General features: G+C 32.4%; 2 protein-coding genes across 5 annotated transcripts in view; one reads left to right on the forward strand and one right to left on the reverse strand.

Moving 5' to 3' along the window:
- TENT2 (terminal nucleotidyltransferase 2) overlaps positions 1-19,957 on the forward strand; it is a 59,532-nt gene that overhangs the window by 26,432 nt on the left and 13,143 nt on the right. For 3 of the 4 annotated variants that reach the window (XM_081232035.1, XM_081232036.1, XM_081232037.1), the window contains 6 exons: positions 667-745; positions 2,548-2,617; positions 6,058-6,134; positions 6,517-6,645; positions 11,698-11,741; positions 18,896-19,032. In XM_081232035.1, the coding sequence (XP_081088161.1) occupies positions 667-745; positions 2,548-2,617; positions 6,058-6,134; positions 6,517-6,645; positions 11,698-11,741; positions 18,896-19,032 (536 nt within the window). The remainder of the gene's footprint in view (positions 1-666; positions 746-2,547; positions 2,618-6,057; positions 6,135-6,516; positions 6,646-11,697; positions 11,742-18,895; positions 19,033-19,957) is intronic. The other variant, XM_081232038.1, reaches the window with a different exon arrangement.
- On the reverse strand, positions 15,876-18,889 carry LOC308616058 (NHP2-like protein 1). Its single transcript, XM_081232046.1, has one exon. The coding sequence runs from the start codon at positions 17,066-17,068 to the stop codon at positions 16,796-16,798; it is 273 nt and encodes a 90-aa protein (XP_081088172.1). The 5' UTR covers positions 17,069-18,889; the 3' UTR covers positions 15,876-16,795.

Here is a 19,957-nt window from a genome sequence, read left to right on the forward strand (position 1 = left end):
CCTGTTAGTCCACTAACAAAATTGACCTCTAGTTACTGCAAATCAGAAAGAGATTTATTCCAGGAAAGAAACTCTTGGTATTTTTCTAGACTTTGAAATCATATAAAGAAAAAGTGAAAAACAAAAGAAAAAAAACCCTCAGAAATAATAAACATAGTGGAGAATACTAGAATTTTAATTAAAACTTTCTCCCATGCAATTAGGTTATACTTAGGTACATCACACTAATCCTCTAGTCTTATTCACATGTCTGAATCATGTTGTTACAACTCATACTGAAACACCATAGATTTGAATCTTATTTTTAAGCAACTCACATCTAGGTAAGGAAATAAAACATGTTACAGGAAGTTGAAATTCTGTTTATTTTTCTTGGAGAAGATTGTTTTTTTACATTTATATACTAAAGTGAAAAAATGACATATGGCTGTTTCAGTATTTCTTTTAAAATTGTGCTTTTAAGTTTAAAATCAGAAATTGATTTAGAAATATTGATGTAAAAGATAGCATAAATGTTGACTTTTAAGTGATGTAATTTACTGTATATTGAAAAACAACTCCAATGAAAAGTATACTTTATTTTTTCTTTTTGTTGAGATACATTAAGAAAATAAAACACTAAGTTTAGAAAGATAATGAAAAAACACTTTATTTTTAACTTTTCAGTGTTTTTTTCAGGTAAATCAGAAGACTGAAGCACGGCATATCCTCACCTTAGTCCATAAACACTTCTGTACTAGACTTTGTAAGTCTGACATGCTTCACGTTCATATGTCATTTGACAACCATTTATTTAAAATGTCTCTCACTATATTTATTTTCTGGTAAGGATTGTTTATTTTCTGGTTAGGTTAGGTATAATGTAGATCCTTTTTCCCAAATAAATTCCTTTTAACTTTTGATTAAAAAGAAGAGTAAAACATTCAACACAGAAATGTATAATTCAACAAATCTTTATTGAGTTTACTTGTAAGCTGTCCCACTGAAGGTAGTGGGGAATTCAAAGATATGTAAGCTTCGGTTCTTTCTCAAAAGGTTGTAGACCATTCGGGAAGCTAAAGCATGAATGTAAATAGCTGTAATGCAGAGTATCTGACAAGCCAAAAGAAGTATACAGGTGAAGTCTTATAGGTATTCATGTGAGAAAGAGAGAATTTCATCTGTTTTGCAATGACATATATCTTTACTTGTTTTAAAAACATGATCACTGAACATGAAGCCCAGATATATTACTCCAACAGAAGGCAAAATTATCGACTTAGGCTATTTTATTGTAAGATTTTGTTCTTTGAATAAGCTGACGAAGCAGATTTTAATCCGCATGTTAAGCCATCTCAAATAATTTATTTACACTTATACAGAATATTGTGGGCATTTGAAGTCACACTAACCGTGATGTTGGAAAGATAGTTTGTCTGTTTATTTAACAAATATTCCTTATGTGTCAGGCTTTGAGCTGGAAAATACAAAGTCACTTAACGAGTTATTGCCCCTGAATAACATATCAGTTGTAGGAAAGAAACAAATCAAGAGATTTATTTCAGTGGACTTGAATTTCACATCTGTAAAATAAAAGGAGTAATTTGTACCATAAATGAATTTTCAATAACTATTATTAAAATCATAAAATATTAAAAGTGAAAGGGACCTAAGAGATCATATAATTTAAATGAAAGTTTTCTTTTTAATTAGTGTTTTTAATAATTAAGGAAACTGGTGATCAGTGGGCTTAGTAACTTGCCCGAGGAGTATAGTTTGTTGGTGTCTGAACCTGTACTGGGAACTCAAAACTTTTAACTCTTAATCTTATTTTTCATTAAACCTCACTGAATTCCTGTACATAATTCTATTTCAAGCTTGATGTATTTTATGATTTTTGTGTTAGAAGCATTATAACAGAAAATTTTTACTTTTAAAATACGTTACTATGTTTTTCTTTAGTTAAAACATTAGGAAATTGCTCATTTGGGAAAAGTTCGCAGTTTCTTTTTTATATACATTTCTGTGTTTTGCTAATTTTGTACAATGAACATGTATTTCAACTCACAAAAAACATTTTTTTAAGTTTGGTGGAATAAAAAAATACGTATATATGTGTTTTTCCTTTTATAGATCATACTTACTTGAATGTATCACTGCCCCCTGTATCATGTTGCCAACATTTCCACATTTAAGATTCTTTGTAAATGTGATTTCTATGGCTGCCATAATATCTTGCCATGTGCTGTACCAGAATTTAGCTATCCCCCTGCTGCTGGCCTAGATACTTCTCTTATAATGCTCTGACGAAATTCTTTATAGGTGTTATTAAATATTAGACCACATTTCTGAAAATAACGTATTAATATATAAAGTCCTCTACATGGTATTGGAAGTTTCAAACTTAGAAGAATTTGATAATGTCCTTTTGTCTTTGCTTTCTGTCTCAAAGACAATATTTTCTCAAATTGTTTTAGCTAAGTAAAATGTTACTTTAAAAAATGTGCATTGGAACACTATGAATTTGAGAAGCATTTACAGATATCCATATTATCTTTTATCCTTCAGCTGGTTACATTGAGAGACCTCAGCTGATTCGAGCAAAAGTGCCAATTGTGAAGTTCAGGGATAAAGTCAGGTCAGTAATTATTGAGTTCTTTTTTTTAAGTTGCTTTAGATAATTTTTAGGTGTTCTCCTGAGGTAGATAATTAAGAAGTGTATGCTATCACGTAATAGCTTATCTTCATTTAGAAATGATTTGGTTTTTGAAATGATTTTTTAAAATAGTCTGAGCAGTTGTTCATACTTAACAGTACTTAGTTATTCTGGTTGATGTTTTGAGTATTCGGGACTATCCAATTGAAAGAATATATACGTATTTATATTTTGGAGTTTTAAATGATCCTCTTGCCTTTTGGAAATGTAATGTGCTCTTGAGAACATATCTTAATTGATGAAATTTGATGTATATTTATATCAAAGGGGGTTGTTACTAATATATCTATCTACATATTCTACTAGTTTGAGTTCTGAATTTCTTATAGGCATTGGAATTAGAATCTTATATATCTATTTACATTTTATAAAATGTAAATAGGTGTTTGTTTTATTGGTTAAAAAAGATTTATTTTCTAAAAAATATATAGGATTGTGATAAATCACGTTTTCTAGCCCAGTTTATAAAAGTAATACTGAAATTATATAAGTATATACACAGTTGATCATTATTCATGAATTCCATATTTATGAATTTGCATACTTGATAAAATTTATTTTGTAACCCCCCAAATTAACATTTGCAACACTTTTATGATTATTCATAGACATGCACAGAGTGGGGAAAATTTTGAGTCACCTGATGAAGGTGTTCCCAACTGAGTTCAACAATGTGACAGACACTCTGTTTTCTTGTTGCAGCTCTCATACTATAAACAAATGTCCTTTTCACAGTCTAGTTAGTGCTGTTTTTCACATTTTTGTGCTTTCGTGCTTGATTTTGCTGCTTAAAGTGAGTCCCGAACATAGTGCTGAGGTACTGTCTAGGGTCCTTTTGCACAAAGCTGTGATGTGCCTTACGGAGGAAATATATGTGTTAGATGTGCTTCATTCACGCACGAGTAGAGTACAGTGTTCTTTACAATGACTTCATTGTTATTGAATGAACAGTATATTAAATGAGGTGTCTTTAAGTTGAAACATACATAAAACAAAGTTACATATTGATCAGTTGAGGAAAATGTGACTGGAGGGACTTCCCTGGCAGTCCAGTGGTTAAGACTGTGCGCTTCCACTGCAGGGGGCACAGGTTTGATCCCTGGTCAGGGAAGTGAGATCCCACATGCCACACAGTGCGGCCACAAAAAAATAAAATACAGTGTTGCCAAAAAATTTGTCCAGGTTTTTCCATACGATGTGATAGAAAAGCCCGAACAAACTTTTTGGCCAACCCAATGAAATGTGACTGGAGACATATTGATCCACTGGTGAAAATGTGACTGGAGGCTCCTAGAAACCTAATCCTTTGTTTCCCCTAGGAGCAATGGTTCACTGTTCACTAATTCAGTGTTTGCAGTGACTATATAGAACATAACTACTGTGAATAATCAGAATTGACTGAATATATATATTTTAAACAAAGCTTTAGATAAGTGCTGGCTCAAACTTTCCCCCTCATTCATCCAAACATCCATCTAATCTATAAATATTTACTGAATTTCTATCAAGTAATGGTGGAGTTTTCTTTTTTTTAACGGTGAAGTTTTTTTTAAAGCACGAAGATATAGAGAGAGAAAACATAAAGTAAATGTAAGTAAAACTATTAGCTAATTATAATTGTTTTTAAAAATGTAGTTATATAAACAATTCTTTTTCTATTTAAGATTATTATGCAAGATTTTTTCATTGTTAAGTATTCTATATAAGCACCATTTTATAATTCTTCTCTATACACACCATTAAGGAAAAAAACAACTGCACTTCTAACATCCAAAGATAACTGGTGTTAATGTTTTGGTATAAGCCTTTCAGACCCTTTTCTATGTGTATGAGTGCATAAAAGCTTTTAAAATTAAAATTGAAATCATACTTTGTTACTTAACAGTATATCATGAATACTTGCTTGTATCATTGAATATCTTCTGGCTTCATTTTCAATTGCTTTACAGTATTTCATTGTGTGAATTTATTGACTTTAACTTAACCACTCCCTGTTTAAATAAGCATTTTGTGCATAAAATTCTTTGCATATTAAGGGTTACTTCAGTATTTCCAGAAGTAGAATTTGAAGCAAGTACTGTGGATATTTTTAAAGCTCTGAATTCATATTTTTGGAAGTTTTTATTTGCCCACTAGTTTCCATCTAAGTGTTTTTTCCTCTTTATTGAGTTATATACAGGGAGTGCAAACTGGTTTCAGTGTTAGATTTGTACAAACACAAAGAATGTAACTTTACTGTTACCATAAGCTTCCCAAAGCCAGATATATCTGAAGTGTTAATTTCACTATCCATTTTTATTAACATGCATGGATAATTGAAAGACTATAGGATTTCTTTTCCCATAACTAGAAAATCTGAAAAGGTAAATTTCATATTTTACAGTTAAAAGCTATAGAAAGGGCCTTCCCTGGTGGCGCAGTGATTGAGAGTCCGCCTGCCGACGCAGGGGACATGGGTTCGTGCCCCGGTCCGGGAAGATCCCACATGCCACGGAGTGGCTGGGCCCGTGAACCATGGCCGCTGAGCCTGCACGGCTCCGCAACGGGAGAGACCACAACAGTGAGAGGCCCGCGTACAGCAAAAAAAAAAAAAAAAAAAAAAAAAGCTATAGAAAGGACTTCGAAAGTTTTTATTTTAGGCACTTTCACAGAAAGACTCATTGTTCAGAAGTTGGACCTGATAGTATATGGTCCTGTTACTTATACATTAGTTAGTCCTTGTTATTTTGAGTTTAGCCATTCTTTATGTATCCCATCATTATTGCTGTATTTTCTAAATTGTGAATTGCATGGTATCTTTGATTTCAAAGAAGTGTCCCTTCTGTTGTGTGTTTGGCTGTTACAGTTCTTCCTAGATGTCAGTAGCCAAATTTGTCATGATACAATAATTTAGCAATCCTTTTGGGGGGAATATAAAGTGTAGACAGAGCTTTTATTTTTTCACCTGTACTTTATTTGGCTTTTCATTCCTATTTTAAAGCAGATGATGCTGTCGTTCAAAATCGATTGAGAATATATAACTTAGTGGGATAACTTGCCCAGAAATGTGTTTGGCCATATAATTTTGTTTATCTGGAAAAGATTACAAAATTAAAAGTTTTGTTTTTTTTTTTGTTAAGAATAATTGGAGCCTTACTGGTACATTATGGATCTTTCAACATTAATCTTATTTTATATATTTAATTAGACCCCTGATCATACTAAAAATATGTTTTCATTCTTATTTCTGTAGTGTCTCATTTTAAGGTCTTTGGGCCCATGCTGTTTTGTATCATTGGATGGATGGATGGATATGAATTTAGTTACTAGGGAGTTAGTTTATTTTGTATTTAAGCTGAAGTTTTTTTCATTTTTTAAAATAGTTGTGTGGAGTTCGACTTGAATGTAAACAATATTGTTGGAATAAGAAACACATTCCTACTCAGAACGTATGCATACCGTAAGTTTTGTGTTTATTTCCAAACAATTAATACCTTCTGTATTTATCCTTCATTCTTTATTCCTTCATAAAGATGTGTGTAGTAAATACTGATACCTCTTTGTGTTTATGTACAGTGTGTCTCATTTTCTTATATACATAATATGTTGCTACACTAAAATCACATACTACCAGAGTTATAGGTCAGTAAAATGAATTTTAATAATTGGTCATTTTTTAACAGTAACAAGTACGTTTTAGAAGTAAGACACATTTATGGTGAACAGTGTTTAATAACTGGAGGCATTGCTCTTTCTATTGGCATGGAGTTCGGAAATAATGTAAACTTTCAAAGAAACTGTAAAATCTTCTTACCATTTTTAAGTTTTAATTTTACTTTCAGTTGAAAATCGAGTTCGTCCGTTAGTACTGGTGATTAAGAAGTGGGCGAGTCACCATGAGATAAATGATGCCAGTCGTGGTACTTTAAGCAGCTATAGTCTTGTATTGATGGTTTTGCACTATTTACAAAGTAAGTATTGTGGAGTTTTTCCCAATTTTTAAAATGGAAATGCAGTTAAACTTCATTATGGTGTCTTCCCTGTTGACCTTATATTCAAATATCGTTGTTTTAAAAAGTTTTTTCTAAGGCACATACAACCACATTTCCTATTTTGTTGCTTTGAACAAATGTTTTAGTAATGTTATCCCTGGAAAACATTATAAAGAAGTTTCACTGTGTTTTTATTTTTTGACAGTTTCCTGTATTCGCTCTTGTATTCAAAGAACTTTCACCACTGTATTGTGGACCCATTATCTTGCTCAAGCACCATTCATCGTGTTTTTTATTTTTCACTTGAGACAGGAATTAAATGATTTTCTTGTTGGTTTAAAGAAGCTTTTATTTCCTGTGAACTGGCATGGAGATTGGGTGAAAGACTTGATATTAATGTAAGACCATTTACCAGGAAGTTGTGGGTTAATATTGCACAGTTTAGAAAACAGTTGTTGTAATATTTATGTTTATACTCTTTGACTCAATGATTCCATTTCTAGGAATTTATCCTAAGGTAAATAATCAGCGATGTACATATGAATTTATATAAGGCTGTTTTTCATGGTGTTTGTTGAAATAATGAAAGATTAGAAATAATCTAAGTTTTTCAGAGTGGGAGGAATGGTCAAATTAATTATGATACATCCTAATATGGAATTTATACAGATACTAAAAATCATGTTTTAAAGATATTTATTGATACAAGAAAATATTTATGATACGATGTCATATACAACATAATACCAATTTTATTTAAAAGACAGTAGCTATACTTGAGTGTGTATATATTCATATGTATACAAATACTGAAAAGGTATGTGCCAAAAACCTATCAGGTGTTATTACTTATGGACAGTAGGATTCATTTTCTTTATATATTACTGTATTTGTAGATATTTTATAATATATTACATAAGAGAGTATATTTTTATTTGAACAATGGAATCAGGTGAATTTTTTTGAGGTAATGAGAGAGACTTAAAATAGTTTAAATGGACCAAAATTTTGTGAATCAGTAATCATCAGAAAGGTTAGATAATCTTCCTCTTTGTTGTTAAAGAATTTCAGGCTAATTATAATACATGTATTTTTGTTGCTGAACAGTCTTGGATATATACTAATTTGATGATTGATTTGCCCTTCCAGAAGGATTTGAAACATGATGTTGGCTGCTTTAGATACTTATTTATATATCACTGATCATTTTTGTCCAATTTTATAGTTCAATCTGAAACATACATTACTTTCGATGCTTTTTTAGTGAACTCTGTCCAATCTTGTGGATTGCAGTTCACTTTTATTAAAAATTGAATAGATTAGAAATATTTCTTGTAAAATACTTATAAAATATATGAAGAAGAATAAGACTAACATTCATGTACTACCACCTAGTGTCTATTCATTTTTTAGTTTTAGTTGAGATTTAAACATTAGATTTGACTAAAGCATATAACATGCATGAACATTCATAATATGTGCCCTATCCCTCCATTCTTTTGGGTTACATTAGAAATTTTAATTTGATTGCTTTTTTAGAAAAAAATGTACTTTAATCACAGATGCCCCTTGGTGGTTTTGTAAGCAAGTTAAAAATTCAAATGTTAGTATTTTACATTGGTAAAATACTAATGTTACATTACCAGTGTAATGACATCATGTTAAAATTTGGTTTAGATTTTGTTAAACATTTTATTCTTGATAAAGTGGTCCTGTTTACTAAGATGGTTAGTAATTAATGGCACTCTCATCAACCATTTCTAGGTGTTTGTTAAAAGACATCAGCTAACCAGACCTACTGTGTAGTTCTGTACTTTGGCAGATTTAACCTACTCCTCCACAGAAGAAATTACAGAGATTGAAATAAGTATTAATAATTGCTTTTCTTGTCATACAAGAGTCTGCAAAGTGTATTGAGCAGTTCCAGCTCTGCCACAGTGAACTAGTTTTTGTGATTTTGGCCAAGTTATTCTACCTCTCTGGCTTTAATATTCATCTGTAACACTAATGGTTGGATTAGATGACCTTTAAGTTTTGTTTAACTTTAAATGCTTTAATATCTTTTCTGCCATGAACAGAGAAGGGAAACAGGTCCTTTCTATGTAGAAAGGTTGAAAAGATTAAAGCATTTCCTAGAATGAATTTCAACAGTCAGTTACAAACTACATATGCTTGAAAAAGTGACTGATGAAAGCATGAAGGGAAAAACCTATCAAGAAGAGAGTTTAATAGCAATCTAAGATTATGAGTTAATAATAAAGGCAAAAGTGTCAATTGGTTAGAAACAACAATATGAATGAATATTCATGGAATGTTTACCGTATTACCAGGTATAGAAAGATCTCTTAGGCATTTTAAAATTGTTCTTGCGTTTTCAAAATTAGTGGTTGTTTAGTGTTGTTGAAGGTCTGCTTTTTTTTTTTTAGTCTAACTTTTGATGAATTAGTATGTAACTTTTATGTGTGTAAATTTGTGAAGGCCTGACCAGAAAGCTCTCATCCAAACTACAGGCAAAGTAAAGTCTTATAGATTAAGTATATTCAAGGCATTATCTATTGATCATATCCTGCAATAATAAACTTTTGTCTTATTTTGCTTTTGAGAGAGAAAATTAAAAGATTGAAGTCCAAAATTTTGAAATCAAAATAGATGTTGTAACAGAGAGATTCTTTCAGAGTGTATATTGGTTTGGAATAAAGTAAACATTTGAAAAACTACTAAATGTTTTGAGGTTGCTATCAGGATAGCATTGATAAATAATTGACAGGGTATGCTTAACTGCTTCTCTAATGACGAGTGTTTTTAAATCTTTAAGGTTGTAAGGCAGGGGATTTTTTGAATGATAACCTTGCCCCCAGAAGCTTCCAAATTGCTTAGTTCTAAAGGCTCTTTATCTACTGAAAGACCCTATACCAGTGGTTTGTGTTTATTTTTCTCTCCTAGCATTCTAGTTATGAGATAACTAGATAACTAGAATGAGATAATATTTTTTTTCTAATTTTCTACAGTCTTTTCTTCATCCTTTTTTAAGTTATAATTTTATTTTACTAGCAGTGTTCCATGGGAATAGAACTCAGGTTTTTAGATTTAAAAATTAAACTAATTTCTAATAAAAGTTTCCAATTTGACTTCTATACTATAATGAAAATTATTAAAAAGCCATTAAAAATGTTATACAAATATAGAGGCTTTTAGAATTAAGTGACTGGGACTTGAGTTTATTTGTAGGGTCTTCTAGAATTTTAGCATTTGAATGTCTTTGGGAAAAAATAAATATGTATCCTTACTTCCTGAGAGTGATTCTGGTAAGTAACAAGTGAGTTTTTTCCCCTAATATTCTTAATCATACACTGTGAACGTTCCATACTATCATGGAATTTTATTTTATTACAGTTTCCAGTTTTCAACTTGGGAATAAAGCATGATGAAGAGATATTTAAATAAAGCATCCTACTTTGTACTATGTGGTAGAAATTTATACATTTATAATCATAGTTGGAAACCATGTAAATTGGTCATAATGGTTGATTATGTGTTCATTAATGTATTCCAGGAGTCATTTAAAAATTTTTTGGCTAAATAGCAAATTAAAAGTGAAGTAATGATTCTTTATAACTGAATTTATTTAATTACAGTTGACTCTTGAACAACACAGGTTTGAACTGTGCGGGTCTACTTATATACATATGTTTTTCAGTATATATGTATTGCAGTACTTACTACATGATCTGCAGCTGATTGAATCTGTAGATTTGAAACCTCAGATATGGAGGGCCAACTATAAAGTTATATGCAGATTTTGGACTGCACAGGGGTTGGTGCCCTTAACCCCTGTATTGTTCAAGCATCAACTGTATATGTAATGTATTTCTAATTCTTAAGTACATAGTTTATCATGCGGTACTATATTTGGTCTTTAATCTTAAAGAAATCTTGAAAATGTATTATTTGTATCTTACCATATTCAAGACACTATATTTTACAGTTACTTCTTATATTGTGAATATTAAACACTTTGCCTTTCATGTTATTCCATCTACATTATAGTGATGTGAGATTACAGTTAGCACATTTAATGAGGTTGGATTTGGGTAAAGCTGTTGAAGGGTGCAGAATGGCAGTTAAAAAATACGGTGACATATGACGATAATGATTCTTTTGTATGAAATTTTATTTATTACATAGCAGATTGGTACAAATCTCCTGATTTAGATTTCTAACCTTTGCTGAGGTTTTCTTTTTAAAAATATATTAATGAAGTTGAAGATCTTTTCAGTTTTTTTTCCCAATAGATCAATTTCCCAAAACTATCTCAATTTTGGTATTATTGTTAGAAGAAATTAAATAATAAAGGGACAATTATGATAGAGCTGTTATTCTTATGATGTAGTGCCATTGGATTATACTTAAAAATTTTTTGTTTTGATAGCTGCATCCTTCTTAACAATGTCTTTTTTTTTTTTTTTTTTTTTGGTGTGTGGTAGGCGGGCCTCTCACTGTTGTGGCCTCTCCCGTTGCGGAGCACAGGCTCCGGACGCGCAGGCTCAGCGGCCATGGCTCACGGGCCCAGCCGCTCCGCGGCATATGGGATCCTCCCAGACCGGGGCACGAACCCGTATCCCCTGCATCGGCAGGCGGACTCTCAACCACTGCGCCACCAGGGAGGCCCAACAATGTCTTTTTAATATCTGTAGCACAACAGTTGTCTTGCTTATTTTGTGTGTGTGTGTCTGATGTTGGACCAAATGATGTGTGTCCATTTATTGATGACCTATTATTCTAAAATCATGTAAGGAACATTGGTTTACATAGAAATATATGTAATTGATTAATAGACCTTAAATTGTCAACTTAGATAATATTTTGAATTTAAATTTTTAGGGATCAGAATTAATTTCACAAAGTATATGAAAGCTGTTGAATTTTAGCTTAAACCCATATAGTCTCATACCTGGGGTGTAGCTGACAAATTATTGCTTTGTAAAATGAATTATGTGAATCACGGAAGTTTTAAACTTTTTCTTTTTATAGCCCTACCTGAACCCATCCTTCCATCCATCCAAAAAATTTACCCAGTAAGTGTTGCTTATAAATTATTACAATACATGTTATGACAAGTATATGTGGAACTATTACGTGCAGTATTAACGTGAATATAAAAGTAGTATTAATTACCTTCTAAATATATGATAACATTTTCTACATAGACTGAGGCATTGGCCACTAGAGTGCAAAAACGTTTCATATAATTTTTCAGAAGACTCTGCTATTTTATTTGGTTATTGGCAGACAATCTTGTCATTCGTATTAATGGTGGAACTTTTTGTGTGATGCTCATGATTATCACTAATGGGAATTAAATTTACTTAGTTGGTGAAGGCCCATTTGGACCCATACCAGTTTTTTTCATGCTACCAGTTTTTTCTTGCTACTTTTTTTCATGTTTAGAACATATCTTTAGTTAGTAACTCAGAAGTTTTATAGCCTAACATGTATAATTTGAAATCAGGGGAAAAAATTAAGATGATGAACAATTGGGTAATCTTTTTATCTTTCATTTGATCTTACCAAGTAATATTCTAAGTGGTAACATTAGTACACTATCCTTGTGTGTACACTATTAAGAACCCTGGTGAAGTTAATTGGAAACACTCAAGAAATGTAGTGTGCCTACTAGAAAAACTTTAGTATGTACTCAGTTTGAGTTTAGAGAAACCTAGGTAATGTACATATTCATAATCTATATGAGTATTTCTGTTTCTTTTCTAGATTTTGTGTTCTTTTTTCCAGAATTTGCTGTTTCTTTGTTTATAGTCTTACCATTTCTGTTTTCTTCCATAGTCATTCTTGTTCCTGGTTTTTTTTGGAAATAATATTTAGGCAGCTTGTTTAGAATGTTTGACCAACCTTCTGAAACCACATAATTTTTTACCTGTTAGTTCATAAACTTATAAGAAGAGATGTTTTCTAAACTTACTAAATAGTCATATTACAAAGGAAAACATAACATCCATCTTGAGTGATCAGTTTTCAAAGAACTTATTTATTTTATATGTATCAGACAAAATATAATAAATATATTGACATGGAACCTAAATTAAATGTAATTTAATCTTTGATGATTGAGAACTAATGTTCTCATTTTTGAACATCAGTTATTCTTGTAATACACACATGTGAGGTACTGGATAATAAAGGGTTCACTGTAAATAGAGTCTTGCTGTAGTGGGGGTCTCCCAGTTTGTGGTGTCATCTACTAGAAGAGACTGTTTAACACAAGAACTTTTTGGAATCTGGCTATCTTATCTTCCTCCTTTTAAAAACAAATTTCTGCTGTGAAGAACTATTATAATGAGTTTACAGTATAGCTAGGTATAAGTATTTATGCTTTTTTAAGCATTATGATAAAGCATCAGAAAGTATAGAAATGAAAATAACATGAACTTTTGGGCCTATTCTTGAATGTTTTCCTCCCTCTATAGTTTTTATTCTTTAGCTCATACTGAATGGTCAAAGATAATGACTGGGTGTTTACTATTTCATTGCATTGTCTCAACTTTATTTTTCTTTAAGACCTAGGTTTCAGTGTAGAAAGAGCTGCATATATTTTTCAACATACAAAGGATCTAAGTTAAACTTACCCTTTAAAGAATCTATTATTGCGTATTGAAAAGATGCTTCTACAGAGATCTCACTTAAAACCATGTACTACTTGGAACTCTCTTTACTATTGTAAAATACTGATGAAATTTCAGTTTAATAGCACTATGCTGGGAGACAGAGGTATTACTTTTATAAGATACTCATATTCTTACTAGTATATTCTAGTTTGAAGAACCTCATTTTTACTTCTGTGTTTCATTTTTCTAATCACCTAGCATTCTCCCATGACAGGGTCCTGATTTTTGTTCACATGTACTACCTCTAAGCCTATATTCTCCACCCTGTTTTGCTAATAATCTTATTTCTACACCTGTAACCAGGAAATAGATTTAATACCTGCCTAGTCCCAAGGCTTTAAAAAGTACTAATAGCAAGCCCTACTAGACTTAAGAATGTCTTAATTTGCTTTCATGTGTGCTTACATTGTCATAAATATTTAAACCACATTATCTTTACTATAAGATTGATACTTACATGGATAAGGACTTAATACCCCCTCTTAGCAGGTTTTTTTGTTTTGTATGAAACCTGTAAACTGATCAGTGGAGCACTTTTTTCAGTGGTCCATCTGATGGAACAAGGAAATTAGCTTGTTTCTTATTACTAACAGTAGCTATCATTTATTTAGTATCTATTTTATATCAGCACATATAAATTTTATATACAGTATCTTCAATCCTAAGCAAATAAACTTCTAAAGTACTCCCTTTGTTTCACAGTTGAGTGTTAGAAAGATTAATGATTGATCCAGGCTGTTTAGTCACAACTTATGGATGCAGCAACTGGTATTTTTTCCATTAGACTATGCTGCCTATGGAAAGGCAAAATGATAGTAGTAGTCACTAAGATACCATTTCATCTAATTTGAATTGCTTACTACATTTTATTTGTATATATCTAATTGTTCCTATACAGATATATTTATATACCTTTAAGAAAAGCTGATATGACAAAATTTCAGCTTGATAAATAAGTTTGAGAATGATTTAAAACTTTACAGTAACAAACTTTCAATTAAAAAATTGGTATGGTGTTTCAATTCAGTTGTGTTATTAAATTATGAAAGGAAAGGATGAAAGATTATAAACATCTTTATCTTTGAAAACTATATCATGATATATAGCATTATCGATCATTACTACTTAACTATTGACTGAAACAGCAACATAAATGATTGAGGACAGAGTATTTACTGTTGAGTTAAAGAAATGAAGTTGAGAAGGTTTAAATATATAAACTCAGATTAGGCATATGAAGGGATCTTTATTTTAATGCAAGCATATTATGAGATTCACCTAGATTTATGCTAGGTAGATTTATCAAGACAACTTATATTTGTTTCCTTCCCTAGTGGTATCTTCCTATTCTCAGAAGCCAAAGGTAATTCCACAATAATGCATTGAAAGTTGCAGGAGGTAACCACATACTATGTTGTAAATGTATAGTTAAAATAATCATGATGCCTTGCATATACTGAAAAATTAATAAATAGATAATATTGCTACTATGCTTTCCATACATTGTATCATTTAATTTGTATAACAACCCTATGAATACTGTTACTTTCCTTACATTATGGATGAAAGAGCTTAACCTTTGGAAAGCTAGATAAGTTGGTTAAGTTCACATAGCTGTAGAAGAACAAGGCTGCAAACCTAGGTCTGACTCCAGAGCTCATGCTCTTAACCACTTCATAATAGTACTTCTACTTTGTGTTAAATACTTACATTCCTTTCAAAACTTTAAAGATCTCATTCATATCAGATGTAGTTTAAAGGCAATTTAATGATCAGCCTTTAATGTACATCACTAGATTAGTGGTGATCTGCATAAAATTAAGAAGTCTTGGTAGAACTTCAATGTATCATTTAGTTCTTTCTATATAGGTAGAACTCCACTTAAATGCTCCATATCACTTATCCTTTTCTTTGAGATCTTCCTCAACGTTTCTAGGCTTTAAAAATTCATATTGTTAGAAAATTGTGCAACTTAAATTTCTTTGCCTAGAAATGGAAAATAGTCATCTTTCATTTAAGCTATACATCATTTTAAAGAACAGTTACCAAGTAAAAGTTCAGCCAGTCTAATTTAGTCCAGAAAGTGTTTAATTATCCAAATTTTCAAACGTTGAAGGTTAAGTAAGATATGATGACACAGCCTCAAAAGATCATGGAGTCTGGCAAAAGGTGTTCTTGCTAGGCAATTATATGGGCAAAAACAGTGAGACTTTTCAAATGTTTTTCAAGAGATTACTTATTTAAATTTTTCTCAACTTGGCATTGTGAAGAGAAATGGAAGATATGTGTCTTCAGCATTTAAATATCATTTGGAAAATGTTTTCAGGATTTAGTCATTATATATCTGGATATCAGAAGCCCCAAATAAGATATAACCTTAAAAAATAATAGAGATGTCTTCCCTAAGTTAAAAAAAATTAAACCAGTAAATATCAATAATCCAAAGAAAAAAATGCTTTAAGAAATAGATGTTATATTGTATTGGTTAAATTGTTTTTCTCTGGATTTAGATTGGAATTTTAAAGGCTGCTTTTATTTCTTTGGCTTTTGGATTGCTGCTTACGTGCCCTCATCCTATCTGAAGTAACATATATTGTTCTTCAATACATAAATGCAGTTGGGGAGCTCCTTTTAAAAAATTCTTCAATGAAATTTTTCTTAAAGCAGAAAATCTTTCTGTAATATGAATGATTACCAAGAATGGGGATTACTTAAGGTTAAATAGAATTCCTATTTACTTGTAGCTTCTTTTAGTTGGATCCTATTTTTTGTTTGTTTGTTTGCTTGGATTTCTCCTTCAGTTCTCCCTCAATACGTATGACATGGCCCTTTTTATATATGACCTTGAAAAAGAACAGTGAAGCTAAGAGAACACTGGCCAAACTGTTGGTTCAGGGTCATTCAGCATTTTAATATAGTAGGTCTCACAACTCTATGGTTTTAATCTCACAATTACTGATATGTTTCTTTAAATTACTGAACAAAATAAAAATTTTAAAGGGGGTTCAAACAGTTTTAAACTTAGGTAAGAAAATGGCTGCTCTGTCTCAGCATCATTTCATAAGTTGAATGCTCATTGTGCTGGGTGCTAGGAATCGAAGAAGCTTTCAGAGCAGAAACTATTAAACAGTGACCCACTTTTCTTTTCCCTGTCATTTGAACTTATACCTTTTTGTTTAATTCCCTAGAGAATATTAGTTAAATTATATAGTTTTTTTGAGCACTATCATATTTTATAACAATAGAAGGTAGCTCAAAATACTATATGCTAACAGACAAATGATACATAACCCCTGGGGTAGGAGTCAGCAGGGAGTGTGGCAGAGGCCACCTGTTTAGACTAAGAACCTTTCAGTGGACTGCTGGATGGATTGGATCTGCTGCTTCAGTTGTGAGCCTTCTTTGATGGTGACAGAACAGGCGATGAGAGGCCTGGAGACCCCACAGGCTCACCCCAGGGCCTGCTTGGAGCGCACAAACACATAGGGTACATTCTTGTCCTCACACAGCAGTGGAAGGTGCAGGATGATCTCCAGGGGCTCGGCGTCGGCAGCCATCACGATGAACTCAGAGATGCCTTTCTTGAGGGTTTTGGTGGCCTCATTGGCTCCTTTGTGAAGCTGCTTGTAGTTACATGACTGCTGAACGAGGTCCAGTAGTTTCTTGGTGAGGTGGGCATCTGCAAGAGGGTAGGCCTTCAGATTTACATCAGCCTCAGTCATGGCTCCGGTTCCGTGGTATCGTCACTCCTCAAGGAGCACAGGCGATGACAGAGCTGGAGCCAGTTTTACAGTTTTTTTTTGGTTTGTTTTGTTTTTTGCGGTACATGGGCCTCTCACTGTTGTGGCCTCTCCCGTTGCGGAGCACAGGCTCTGGATGCGCAGGCTCAGCGGCCATGGCTCACGGGCCCAGCTGCTCCACAGCATGTGGGATCTTCCCGGACCGGGGCACGAACCCATGTCCCCTGCCTCGGCAGGCGGACTCTCAACCACTGCACCACCAGGGAAGCCCTACAGTTTTAAATAATGTTATCCTAAGTCCAATTTTACACTTAACAAGTAAGAGCAAGACAAGTAAGAAACCTGCTGTTCCTTCTGCTTTTACTCTTTATTACAAATTAGTGCTTCTCTCCTAGTCCCCCTAGTCCTAGAGACAAATAAGATTTCTACTTGAGTCATATAATGTAATACTAAATCTGTTAGAAGTGTAAGGGAAGCCCCACATTTAGGAATGCCAACTTTGTGAGTTGTGGTTGGAGTAGAATTTTTCTTCTGACAGAAAGGTAATCACTTCTTGGTAGTTAAAAATTATTGATAGAATTATAGGTAATGGGGCAGGGAGAGAATATATTATTTTATTTTCTTGCTCTTTGTTTTTACTGATATTTTTTGAGGACTATCATTAATTAGATGCACTACCCTATTTCTCGGTGTTACCACTTAGTTATTTGGGGACCCTCTATTTTTTTTAAATATTGGAGTTATTCAGATACTACTAATTGAATTATGATCTTTAAACACAAAGTTGATCTGTTGGGTAGTTGAGAACCTTAAGTGTAGTTGCCATTTTGCTGTCTTAACCAATTGGGTTTTTTGTTTGTTTTTTAAATTTGTTTCTTTTCTGATGGCAAAGGGGAATATAGAAAACCTTTCTTGAGGGCACTGTGAAAATTACCTGAGAAAGAGTATGTTCTAATGTAATGGATATGTATTATTTGAGAATTTCTATAGTTCATTTAGTTTATTTTAGAGCCATAACTTGCTACTAATAGAGGAAAGATCAGATATGAAAATGAATGGCATACCATAGGCAAAAAGAATAAGTACTCATTAATATTCTTTCTAATAAGTATCTTGTTTGGGCCTGGATTGCAAGCAGATGATATCCTCCTTTATGCATATTGTGCTAAAAGTAAATTGCTGAATATTGCTTGCTGATATGTTTCCTATCTTTCTTCTTTTCCCTGCCTTCTTTGTCTTTGCAAGTTCAATTCATGTTGAACATCATTATTTCTGTTCCCTCTAAGATACAAAATACAAAATGAAATAAAATTTCAAAAAATCTTAAAATCAGCGTAAGTACTATTTATGTATTAAAATTACTTATATGACCTTTGAGAGAAATTTTAAGTGACAGTTGGAGAAAGCTCTCATCTTGTCCTTGATACATTTCAGAAAGTACAACTGCTCTTTATAGAAATAATTAAGAAGGATATACATTTATAAAGAAATCTAAATATTATTGGATGGAATCTTGGTATGTACAGTAAGGTTTTATTTATGAATTAGAAAATCTTTTGCTACCATAGGAATTCATTTGGTTAACTGAGTGATATACCTCAGTCAGGGTTAGAATACCTTAGTTTTTCAGGTCCTTTCTGGCCTACTCCAAACATTGGTAAAACCTTTACTGGAAGAAAATCTTCAGATTCCCAAATTGCCAACATAAAGAAAATTCTCTCTTCTTCAGACAGCCTTATGTTAGGATTTATAAAGTTTTTTGGTGTGTTTTTAAATGGCCTCACATTTTTCCCTTTTTCTTTTTGATAGGAATCTTTTAGTCCTGCTATACAGCTGCACCTTGTACATCAAGCTCCATGTAATGTTCCTCCTTACCTCTCAAAGAATGAATCAAATCTTGGGGACCTCTTACTGGGCTTTCTTAAATATTATGCTACAGAATTTGAGTAAGTGAAATTTCAAATTGTGTTTATTCGTTTGTAAATAAGTGAATGCTACGAATTGCGTCAGAAACTGTATTTATCAATTTCAATGTTGTAAACTACTCCAAAAATGTGTAGTTTATAAAATTTAATATCTAATGATTATCAGAAACTAAATAGCTTTCCTGTTTCTAGCTAATAAAAAAAATTATAGTTCCATAAGCCCAGTTTTAGTTGATTTCAGTAGTGATCCCATTTTATATTTAGCCACCTCTTTCCACTGTAGGGCCTGAATAAATGTTTGTGTTGGTCCTGTGTAGGTGCTGTATAGTATGGAACATCTGTTTTCCAGGAACTTACAATTTGTAATAAAAAACACAGCTAAAACAAACTTGGAAAAAGTTCTACTTAATACTTGATATCTGAATAAATAGTTGTGTTTATATGATATACAAATCAAGGAATACTCCTTTTCCTTTTTTTTTTTTTGGTGAGGGTGATACATAAACATGAAGCAGTAAAGTGTATAGTCAGGCTGGCCATAACTGAAAGTTCTTACGGGAGTTCTTAGTCCAGATAGAGTGGGATTAGGGGTTGTTTGCAGCTCTTCTGATCAATTTGGAAAAGATTGAAGGAGAGAATGAATGAGAGAACTTAGGAGTTGTACAGTTAGAGGAGGAGGGTACAATGACCATAGGGTACCAGTTTGAAGAGGGTTGGAGAGGGGAACAGTAATGGTAAGCCTAATAAATTGCTATTACTTGGTGGGAAAAACTGTTCTAAGCAGATTATATGTATTATCTCATTAGTTTACATAATAGCCAAATGAGTTGGTATTATTTTATGCCCATTTTACCAGTGAGGCATATAGAGAGGTGGGGAAACTGGCCCGAAGATCACACAGGTAGTAAGGGGAATACTTCAGATAGTTTTGACTGCAAAATTCACT

This window comes from Mesoplodon bidens, assembly GCF_964165515.1.
Source record: "Mesoplodon bidens genome assembly, chromosome: 4".
Taxonomy (NCBI): Eukaryota; Metazoa; Chordata; class Mammalia; order Artiodactyla; family Ziphiidae; genus Mesoplodon; species Mesoplodon bidens.